General features: G+C 38.6%; 1 protein-coding gene across 1 annotated transcript; it reads right to left on the reverse strand.

Annotated features, from left to right (window-relative positions):
- Positions 1-1,134: 1,134 nt before the first annotated feature.
- On the reverse strand, positions 1,135-5,063 carry LOC104090714 (ribosome-binding factor PSRP1, chloroplastic). Its single transcript, XM_009595882.4, has 5 exons — positions 4,508-5,063; positions 3,994-4,137; positions 3,634-3,900; positions 1,751-1,859; positions 1,135-1,652 (listed from the first exon to the last, which is right to left on the reverse strand). The coding sequence occupies exons 1-5, from the start codon at positions 4,775-4,777 to the stop codon at positions 1,525-1,527; spliced, it is 918 nt and encodes a 305-aa protein (XP_009594177.1). The 5' UTR covers positions 4,778-5,063; the 3' UTR covers positions 1,135-1,524.
- Between the last annotated feature and the right edge of the window lie 6,750 nt (positions 5,064-11,813).

Here is an 11,813-nt window from a genome sequence, read left to right on the forward strand (position 1 = left end):
TTTATCCATTCTATTAGGGGTAGGACTTGCTGAACATCCACCCTGGTTGGTATTGGTGTGTGGGAATGGGAATGGCTTCAAAAAATTTCCTTTAACTTACGGATGACTAATAAGGCAGGTAGATTGGATCCTTTCTATCTATTTCAAATCCTCAGCCTTTTTCTTTGTAGTGAGACTTCACTGTTAGACGACTTTGGAGGAAGATAAGTTAGGAACTCTTTTTGTTAGACACATAGTACCATTTTCTGGATGTGTCACGCATCCACCTGGCGCCCCTTTTTGTACTACTCTTGTCATGGACTCAACTAGTTCTAGTTCAACCCCTCCTTTGTCCCGACCCATCGCGAGGTCGTCTCCGTAGGTTCTCTACTATTAAAGGCCAGCATCGCCCTGTGCCTATGTTAACTTTGGCTCCTTGTACTACACAATTGTTATTTTAATATAACTAGTTTCTTTTGACCAAAAAAATAAAAATAAAATGAAAACCATGCCTTGTGTCGAAAATCATTGCAGTGGATGATAAATAATCGTAGTTATATTTGTTAATGACTTGGGAGGAAAAAACTAGTACATTATAATGATCATGTCTTAAGATAAGTGACCGTGAGTTTTTTATTGCTTGATTCTGCATTTCATTGCTTTAGGACCCTTAAATTCTCATGAGGTAACATGAATGTGGAATAATAACAGCAAATCATACGTTTTAAGTAACTCATAATCTTTGTGAGGGTCAACCTATAGCAAGCAAATGACACCTTTTATGTTACTCAATCTCTGCTAGCGTTTACTTGCGAGACAACAAAACTTATCTTCTTTATTATTTTGTTATTGTTCAAAGAACAAGTATAAACACAGGCATTGCATTCTCCAGTTCTGCAAATCACTGTTTACGCAGATATGGTCTTTATATTAGTGAATTAGCCTCTTCTATACACAGATAGAGTAAAAAAAAACTGAGACACTATTTGGTTATATAAAAGTTAATTTAACTGTTTATTAGGAAATGATAATAAATTAAAGTTTAATATAGTGACAGTATCAAGAACTTTTATACTATTTGATAATATTAAAAATTAATACTAGTTTGTCCTAAACGTAAATTGACCAAAGGAGAAAGAGTCCCAGACTCCGATGTACAAACAAGTGATCACGAAACATTTCAACAACACAAGTTTTTACAAGATAAGTGTTTTGGCTCCTTACCAACAGATCCAAGACAGACATACTAGGATGTAAATTCAGTCCAGGAACATGTGCATACATTTTTTTTCTTTTTCAATTATAACTACAATCTTTACAGAAATCATAAAGGTAGAAACATCTACATTCATGTAGAAGCTCCTTTTGGGATATTGGCTCTGTGTCAACTCACATTTGCTGTTTCTGAACATTAGTAGATCCGTAAGTATGTTGCAGATGATAGGTGCAAAAACATCCTCAAGCAGAAAACCTTCTCTACAAAAGTGATCGTAATGCAAAGTAAATGTACTCGGTCACTAACTAATCACTTTTCATCAATTCCTTCTATTCTGCCATCGACGTTTCTTTCTCTAGTTCAACCTCCACAGGCTCTAACTTTGTCTTACCATCTTCCTTGGGAATAATAAGTCCATAACCCCCTGCTTTTCTTCTGTAAACAATGTTAATCTCACCTGCAGCAACACATAAAATCATAAACCAAATGAAACAAAAAATGATCAATGAAGCAAACAAAAAATTGTGTTTGAAGACTAGAGTCATTTCTCAGTACCAGTTTCCTCATTCCGAAAACCATAAAAGTCATGGTCGACATTTTCCATCTGTTCAATTGCTTCAGTGACAGTTAAAGGTGGCATATCAAAGAGCTTCTCACGAACAATCTGAACGAAAATATGAACTTAAGTGTGACATTGTGCTTAAAACATACATGAGTAGTGTTGTAGAAACATTAGCCAAAGACCCAATAAACCTATAACTAAAACATTATTATGGCTGTTTATACTCATTTAAGCGAATACTAAAAATCTTCACAATCAGATCATTATATTTCAAACGAATACTAAAAATCTTCACAATCAGATCATTATATTTCAAGTTAATTCTGTTATTGACTTGGAGCATCGTTTGGTATTGAGACTGGGGACAAGCAGTTAAAAGCACAAAAGGGGAGAAGAGTCCAACATGGTCCCTTACACCCGCACAGCAGCCATAAAGAATTTGCTCAATTAAAAGAGATGAAAGACCGTTTCAATACTTAGATAGATCTAAGGAGAAACCATGCTGTGGATAAGGAAGCTACCGAGACATTTAAGTGAAGCAGAGATTAAGAATATCTGGCTACAACACAGGCTACTCGGTTTGGGTTGAATAAAGACAACCAAGCACTTGATAGGCAGTGGGACGATTTCAAGTTTTAAAGGGAAGCTAGAGCTCTAACTTCAGTATAGAAAATGCATAGACGATGGCTTAAAGGCTCATGCACTATTAAGCCATATAGAAAGTTTTAGAACAAATCTAAAAGATTTTGATAGACACAAAATTGCTTGGAAAAGTTAAGTAGAAAGGTGCAATTATCTCAAAATTAGAACAGAAGGAAGATGAAAACTTCCAAAATTAACAGAGGCAAAAGTTGTTGAAAATTGTTGAGCACAATTGTTTGCTCGCCACTTGAATTTTATTATTATTATAAAGTAAGAACCAGCTTCGGTCTTGCAATATTTTACACTTGATTTTTCTCCTTCACTCACACACTAGCACCTCTCTTTGTTTCTCTTTTGAATTTCTCACTTGCTCTCACACTTCTCTCTTGATCACTCACTTCTTCCTTTCTTGCTTGCTTAAGCACATACAACTAAAATGAACAACCTCTATTTGTAGGTGGTGATGGAGGATCCAGTGGGGGTATTTACTACTCTATTCTAGAATTTTACCAACTACCTAATCAGGATGTTTATGGCATAGGTCTCACCTGTTAAGACTATCCGGCATTCCTAACAAATTGGAATTAAGTGCCTCTAAATGCTCTTTTTCCTCATTTCGGATTAACTCATTACATCATATTTTTTACCCCTAAATTAATTTATACAACTGCATCAAAGCACAAGCTTGAAGATTTATAGTGCTGTAAAAGCAACCAAATCTTAATTCCTAAATGTTATTTTAAATGCTTTCTAGGTGAACCATTTTACCATACAATTTTAAAAAGTTTTTTCTTCATTTAACAGGAAGCATTGAAGCGTGTAACCAAACTCTACAACACCTATCAGTTTGTTCCCTTCAAGAACCTTACTAATTTGAAGACAGTGGAATTAGAATTAAACAAACTGACACATGAAATGACTTATTTATTAACATCCCTAGGGTGTGCTACACAAATGTTATTCCACCGTTCGGTTCTAATTCCACTCCACTGTCATGGAAGAATAATAGGACGAGAGAATGACATCTGACACATGACACTTACCACTGAGGCAAAGCACATCAAAGATGTTCAACTCCGTTGAATATTAGTAATTGGGAAGATATCATATATCTCCTTGCTGTTGCTAGGAATTCAATTAACTCTAAACTAGAAAGGCCATGTCAAAGCAGTAGTAACCAATATATTGAGTGCAAGAAAAAATATTTGGCAAAACATTTAAGTCCAGAGACAACCTCAGTAACAAAGCCCTCACTTTCTTCATCTTCAACTTCCTCCTCTTGGGGAAGTGTCCCCAAATCATCTTGAACTGCCAGCAATTCTGGGTCCCTGACCTTCAGCCTGTCGAAGCCCTTCATATGCCTTCCACGGTCTGAATCCTTCTCCTTAATTTTCCGCAATTTTCGCTGTATAATTGATGATACCATATCTATACTTCCATAGACCGACTCCGCATCTTCCTCTGCACGAACCACCCCATGCTTCTTCGTGAATAAAGTAACCTATAGTTCATGAATGCCGATCAAGTAAATTTTAAACAATAACAACAATAATAAGAATCCGATATAATAAATTTTCAATTTTTTGGTGCATACTTCACATCTTCGAATCTTTGGGCCTTTTCCTAGCTCTCCACCTCGAACAGACAGCCTAACATCGACTTCCCTGACTAGATGGCTATGCTTTTGAACTGCCTTACCCAACTTGTCTTCCACATAGCTCCTCACAGCAGGCGTTAACTGTAATTGCGCTACAACAATAAGTCACCATATTTCACATTCAATAACATGTTTAAGCAAGGAAACAAGATTTCCAGTTGAACGATCAATCTGTTTAAGCTTCTAGTTTCATTGTGAAGTAACTATTGTACTTCCTAATGGGGTTCCGAATATGAGTCAAACAAGTGATTTGTTTGTGGTCTCAATTTACACATCAGATTCTTTAATTAAACTTACATACTTAAAAAACCTAAATAACTTACTCTAAGTCACAATTTCTATAATTAATCTGACAGAGGAGTAGACTCAAAATCAATCAACTGTGGAAACAACTATTTCAGATGACCCTAGTTCATCTTGAAGTACTTTAGGATATAAATAACAGAGTAACCTCAAGGTTTTTGCCTTGGAGAATGAGCTTGACCGAAGAGAGTGGACCATCCCAGGACATTCGAATCCCAAACGATCTTGTCCCCCTTTTCCTCATAGGAGCACTACTTTCATTGTTCTTGAAAGCTGAATTTAAAAATCCTGAACTGCTTGCTGACAATGTTAGCGACAAAGTTGAAGAAGAAGAAGTGTACGAAGAGGAACCAGGTGGGTAGCTATGGGGGCAAGGAAAAGTTGTCCCAACTGTTGGTGAAAGGGAAAGAGTCACCATTCTTGTAAATTGCACAAGGGTAGCTGCTTGAGATTTCTGGATCAATAGTAAAATATGATGTGCTGCGATGAATTCAGTTAGTATTATCTGGGTTCTTGATTAAGGATTGGAATAAGCAGAAGAGAGTAGCAATTGCAGTACTTATTGCTAGGGACTGAAGAAGAAGAGAATGCGTTATCCGATTTCAGATGATGGTTGACACGTGACCTCTGCATGATTTCTAGGTATGGTCCCCCAACCCAATTTCATTTCTCATATCCTAGTTGACGTGTCTGGGTTTGATCACAATGCAAGAAAATGGATAATACTGATCGTTATACCCATGTTGGAGGGCCCCAGCCCATCGTTGATTTTTTTTCCTTTTACCGCGCCACACGATACTTTCGCGAAGCGCTCTTTTCACTCTTGCCCCCGCAAGCAAAGAGGTTTCAAGATATCAGCCGATCAAGTGAAAAAAAAAAAAATACTTCGAGCAAATCTTTTAGAGAGCGGAGTCGTAGCGAAAGCAAGTTTTCATAGGAAAATTATCACTGTTTATGGACCCGACCTGAGTGATCTATCTATGACCAGGATGAAATTTGGGTGAAACTAAGTGGAGGTCTAACCGATTGATGTTGAAGAATCAACACTTGAGAGACTTGCTCCGCTCAAAAGTGGGAAGAAAGAAACACTTGTTCCTTTATTATTTTATTTTGAAGATTTAACCCAAACAGCCGTCCACCCAATCTCTTAAACTTAAAATAGTCGGCGGATGTATAATATATATATATAATTCATGTACAATATATGTATAACTATGTATAATCAATGTATAATATATGTATACCGACTAGAAAAAGTAAACATTAAAACTGGACGACTATTTGTGTAACAATCCCTTTTATTTTCTTGTTTTGGAGTGCGCGTATCAAGAATTTATGCTGTAGACTTCTACATGAACTGTTGATTTAAACAAAAAAATTTCAAATAATTCAGTTGTATACACAGGCAGCAGTCCAATTATTATAGGATGGCTCGGGTTCAAGTGGAATCATAAGAAATGAGGTCAATTATCATTCCTTCTGTCACATATGTCCTCTCTACTTATGTCACAAGTGGTAAACTAATTATAGCTATTCAACGTCAAACAACCAAACATATACTTTAAGACTTCGAAGTCAAGGTCTCAATAGACAAAGAAGACCTTGGTGTTTAATCCAAAAATAGTTTTAGGAATAAATAATTAAATTTATTTTTAATGAGGTTACTAGCAATCGGCTCGAATCGAAGTCTAATTGAATGAACCGTAGAATCAAGTTAATAGTGTTGCGAATAAATTGATAAAATTAAACAAATAAACGATAAGAAGGATCTTATTGATTATCGCCGTGAGCCACAATGCTCGCAAAATAAAAAAGGTTTGCCCAGCAACAGTACAGTAGCTTTAAGTAAAACATGAGTTCAGTAGATTGTGAATGGGTATACAAGTAAATAGAATGGGGGTATTTATAGCCTAAGTATAGTATTCACATGATCATCCCACTTTCACACGTTGCTCCAAGTGGTTAATAACCGCCGAGATACTCGCCAGTTGTGGGTGAAAAATCTAGTATAGTAGGCATGAGTGTATCACTTGCATTACAGGGGCAGTTGAGGACCAAGTTAAGTTCTGGATCATGACTTCATTGGTTAGCCCTTGTAACCATTTTTGGGATGCTTTACCGAGACACGACACTTATTTCTCCGCGGAGGGGGAATTAAACCGTAAGTACTTCCTGTGAAGATCGAATTACGCCGCTATCCTCTTCCGGGGTTAAAACCTATCTCCAATAATGTTGCCTCGTCATGCGATCTATTCATATATCAGAGTCAAATATTTTATCAATACAGATAGTCGCCCCACTTACTTTTTGGATAATTCTCCAGAAGTGTCCGGAAAGTGGCATGATCTTTGGCGTATTGCAAAGATATTCTTGGCAGGATTTTCCATTTAACGTTACTACTTTTGAATCTGAAAAAACGTCTAGTCAGTCTCATTAAAAGCCCCGAACATGTGGCGGGCGTTGACATATTCTTACACTATAGCGGTTACCAAGGTCATGACGGTCCTCCTTTTTTGTCTTTGTCACCTTGCATTTGAACTTCTTTTCTGAAAATTTTCAAACTCCATTGTTACTTTTATAAAAATCTTCTATCCTTTTGCTTTCTCACTTTCTTCCCAAATTATCTTCAAATGGCTTCTCCAAATGATTAAATCAATGCTCAAGAGATAGTTGCCACTACAGAGGTCACCATCTTTGCTCCTCTTCTTGCGACCATCGCGGCTATGGAAGACACGGTGGTGGAAGAACCACCTGTCCTCACTAGAAGGAGTAGGAGCAGCAATCCACATCGGCGGGAGAAGGATCATCGGCCTCCGCCGACACGAGTGGAGCAGTTTCGGACACTTCATCCCCTATGGTCTTGGCTCCAGCCCCTGCTAAGAAGTTTCAAGGCTGTCAAAGCCTGAGGTAAAGGGAAATAGGAACAAGAAGAACCAACAACCCCAAAGGTTCTTTTGAAGATGCTGCAACTCATCGGTCTTGTTGACTACAAGAATAATACTCTGGCAAGTCCGATTGAAACTTTTTCATTGACTTTACAAGAGAAGCACCTTTTCGTAGTGCTGAGAGGCTATGCCTAGGAGGGCAAGGTTCGAGCTTCCCTTCCTGAAGTAGGAGAGAACATCACCACACATGGGGAAGGTTGCTCGTTTGTGTTCACCTACTCTTCACTCTCGGGTTCAAGCTGGCCATTGACCCATTAATCAAGGACCTTTGCAAGACTTTCAATGTCTGCTTGGGTTAGTTGGGACCAGGTATGTGACAACCAGTAGCTTTCCTGATGTTCCTGGCCGAGAAAGTGGGAGAAGATTTTTCCTTCAAGCATCACACTTAAATTTATTTCCCCAAACTTTACAAGGGGTCAATGTTGACGTTAGTGAGCCGAGGCATCTGTGCTCTTCTGGCCATTGCGAATGATGATTTTGACTGGAGATGGTATGCGAGGTTTGTTAAAGTACCTATCCTGAACATCTTGAGCGAAAGTGATCTTCCTTTCCTAGAAGAATGAAATTTCAAGCGTAAGTCCCCCACTTCTTAGTTGTTTATCATTATTCGCTTTTGAGTGAGATTTTTTGATTTATGCAATAAACAACAACTCTGTAATCCATCATAGGCGTGCTCCCGGATATGGAGGAGTGGGTTGATAAAATTTTGAAGTCAATGACCATAGATGTGAGGACGTGGAAAGCAATTTCTCTTGTTAGGTATGGGAGTCGAAATACCACGGTATGAGCACTTTAACCCGATAATGTTTTAGCCGTTCCTATTTGTTTTCATTTCTGACATTCCTCTGTTGCTGTAGCAAGCACCAGATCTAGGAAATCATCAGCTCGGGCTGAGGTCCTGGATCTTGAGATGCACCAAGAACTTGTACGACAACCATCCGTGCTTAAGAGGAAAGTCAGTGAGAAGGGGCCTTCTTCCCCAAAGCCTAAAATACAAAAAAAAGTGGAGTTCCAGAAAGAAGTCTCAAGAGAATAAGGAGAAGAGCAGTCCTCGAGTCTTGACTCCAGGTTCCCTTTCTCGGCTGTGAGATGAGTGCGAGGAATATAGTCTTCTACTTTTGTCCAATCCTCCGACTTTTATGGTTGAGGATGATGACTTACCGGAGTTGCCTTTAAGGCGGAGGTCCGGCAAGGAGCTGATGATAGCGGAGGAGGCGACTATGATACCTCTAAGTGATCATTTTGATAAGGCGACCATAGATCTTCCAAAAGGGTTGTAGCTTCTGAAGCCTAACTCCAACGGTGAAAACATGGACCCCTACTTTGAAACTCTGCCTAAGGTTCCCCCGTGTCCAGAATATGAAGAATCCACCGCCCTATAATAAAAGTATTGGTAGAAATCGTGTAATGCCCCGACCGATTTTTTTGCTTCTAGATCCCCTTTACCTATTTAAGACTTCTCGTTTGTTATTTTACTGTTTTATGACTTGCGGGGATGGTTGGTTTGGTTTTGGAAGGATGCGGGTTGAATTCGGAACACTTAGTTCCATAATAGTGGCATGAGGTGGCCAAGTTTGATTTGAATCAACACTTTGAGTAAACGACTTCGGAATTGGGATTTGAAGGTTACAATAGATTTGTATGATAATTTTGGACTTGGGCGTATGTTCGGATCAAGTTTCGGGTGGAGCGGGAGCGTTTCGACGCTTATTGATGAAAGTTGGCGTCTTTATGGTTTTAAAATTTCCTAAGTTTGATTTAAAGTGGACTTTGGTGTTATCGATGTCCGTTTGGGATTCTGAGCCTCGAAATAGGTTTGTATTGTGATTTTTGACTTGTGCGTAAAATTTGGCATCATTCCGAGTTGTCTAAATATGGTTCGTCGCATTCAGAGTTGGTTGAAATGAGTTTAAAATTTAGAAGTTGATTAATTTGGTTTTGAGGTGCGATTCTTTGGTTTGATATTATTTTATGTGTTCAAGACTTTAAGTAGGTCCGTAGTATGTATATGGACTTGTTGGTATATTTGGACGGGGTCCCGGGTGGATCATGTGTGTTTTGGACCACCCGGAGCAAGTTAAAGTTGGCTGAAATTGCTGGTGTGCTGGTGTGCTTCGCGATCGCGAAGGTAGTCCAGCGATCGCGAAGAAGGCTGGTGAGGGGCCTGGGATTTTACTCTTCGTGAACGCGAGGAGGACCCCGTGAATGCGATGAAAGACTGGTTTCTTTTCACGAACGCGGATCCTCTTTCACGAACGCGAAGAAGGGAGGGGCTGAGTTAGGCTGGAAGGTTATTGGCCTTCGCGAACGCGACTGGGGGATCGCGAACACTGAAGATTGGGAGATGGTGCATCGTGAACGCGACCGACCCTTCGCGAATGCGAAGAGAATTTTTGCTCAGCTGGAACAATTGGTCTTCACAATCGCAAGGGACCTTCCGCGATCGCGAAGAAGAAATCCCTGGGCAAACTACTTTTTATTTCGGGACTTAGCCCGTTTCTCTCACATTTTTACTTGGTATGGATGATTTTGAGAGCTATTTTGAGGGGGATTTTCAGCAACATCTCAAGGTAAGTGAATTCTACCAATTCTTGAGTTAAATACATGAATTATTATTAGATTTGTAACATAGAAATTAGTGATAATTGTGGGATTTTGTTGGAATCCTAAGGTTTGGTAAAAATGGAATATGACCACAAAATTGGGAACAAATTATATATTTGAGTTCGTAATGTCATGGGTAATATTTATATCGTAATATTTTCGTAAGTCGGGCACGTAGGCCTGGGGTGACTTTTATGGACTTTCCGAATTGGGTTGAGAAATTACTCTAATATATGAATTATGAACTTTTGAGCATATATTGATTAGTTTGTACGACTTTTGACGAGTTTTAGATTGCCCAGCGTCGTTTGGGGACTACTAGTGAGGTTTTAGAGGTGAGTAGTGAGCTTGGAAGCGGGGTAAGTCTCTTACTTAATCTTGTAAGAGGAAATTAATCTCTTAGATGTATTAATTGTTGTGTGCTACTTGTTGTAGGAGCTACGTATGCACGAGGTGACGAGAGTCTATACGTAGCTAAATTCATGTTTATGTCCGGGTAGACTTAGATTCAGATCATGTGTTGAATGTGCTATTTGTATTAATCTTGTGTATTTTATTATTTTTAATTTATGACTGAGATTAATACTAGAATAAAATATAGATCGAGTATCTTACTTTCGAAATTGTGAAATATTTGATGAACGGTAGTTCTGTGTCTTCTCAACTCGCATGTATTTTTAGCGAGCGGAGAGAGTTTCTCTACTCTTATGGGATTGAGTCGTTCACCTCGATAGCATTGTGTAACATTATTCTTATGGTATCGGGATGTACGCCTCAGCAGGATTATAAATTACTCTTATGGGATTGGGTCGTTCACCTCGGTAGGTTTAATAATAATTCTTATGGGATCAGGCTGTTCACCTTGGTAGTATTGTGTAACATTATTCTTATGGGATCAGGCTATTTGCCTCAACGGGATTTTAAATTACTCTTATGGGATCGAGCTATTTGCATCGGCAGTATTGTGAGCTATTCTTATAGGATCGGGCCGTTTAGTTCGACAGGATTATATAATACCATTCCTATGGGATCGGGCCGTTCGCCTCGGTAGACTCGTGTGTAACACTTTAGAGTTGATTTGGTATTGTTATCAATTGATTTTGTGCCTTCGAGGCCAGTTATGACATTTTAGAGATTTCATAACAATCCATGTTTGGAAATATATTATTAAAGCTTATCTGTTTCGTTGCTACTTGTTATGTTTCATATCTTTCTACTTTATGTATTTTAATATTTGACCACTAGTAAGTGTCAAGTCGATCCATCGTCACTACTTCTTCGAGGTTAGACTAGATACTTACTAGGTACGCATTTATTTACATACTCGTACTACACTTATGTATTGATTGTGCAGATATTGAGACAAGTACTTCCAATAATCATATGGGCGCGTAGACGCATCACATGGAGAATTAGTGGTGAGCTGTCTCCCATGCCTCGATCTGCAGCACCCTAAGTCTCCCTCTTGCCTTATTTATTGTTTATGTCTATTTCATTTCAGATAGTAGCTGTCGTGGTTTTGTATATTCCCTATATTACTCATGCACTTGTGATATCGGGTTTTGGGGGCTTTCAGTGGACTTTCACAATTGTATCTATTATTATTATTATCACTTTGTTTTATGTGCTATTCGTACTCGTTATTTTGGTAAAGCAGTACGTATGTTTCCATGAGTAATAGATTTAAAATTTATTTATATAATAAAATTTCTAAGTTTAAAAGTTAAAAATGGATAATTAAATTGGAGGTTCACTGTTGGCTTGCCTAACATCATCGTTGGGCACCATTATGACCTATTATGGGATTTGGGATCGTGACAGTTTGGTATCAGAGCACTAGGTTCACATAGGTCTCACGAGTCATGAGCTGGCCTAGTAGAGTCTAGCGGATCTGTGCGGAGACAT

Source organism: Nicotiana tomentosiformis, chromosome 6 (assembly GCF_000390325.3).
Source record: "Nicotiana tomentosiformis chromosome 6, ASM39032v3, whole genome shotgun sequence".
In the NCBI taxonomy this organism is placed as follows: Eukaryota; Viridiplantae; Streptophyta; class Magnoliopsida; order Solanales; family Solanaceae; genus Nicotiana; species Nicotiana tomentosiformis.

Excerpts from the sequence above, each read along its gene's own strand:
- LOC104090714 (XM_009595882.4), bottom strand. The coding sequence starts at position 4,777 with ATGGTGACTCTTTCCCTTTCACCAACAGTTGGGACAACTTTTCCTTGC. Across the intron at positions 3,901-3,993 it reads CAAAGATTCGAAGATGTGAA|GTTACTTTATTCACGAAGAA; the intron begins GTATGCACCAAA and ends CATGAACTATAG. Across the intron at positions 1,860-3,633 it reads GTGAGGGCTTTGTTACTGAG|ATTGTTCGTGAGAAGCTCTT; the intron begins GTTGTCTCTGGA and ends ATTTTCGTTCAG.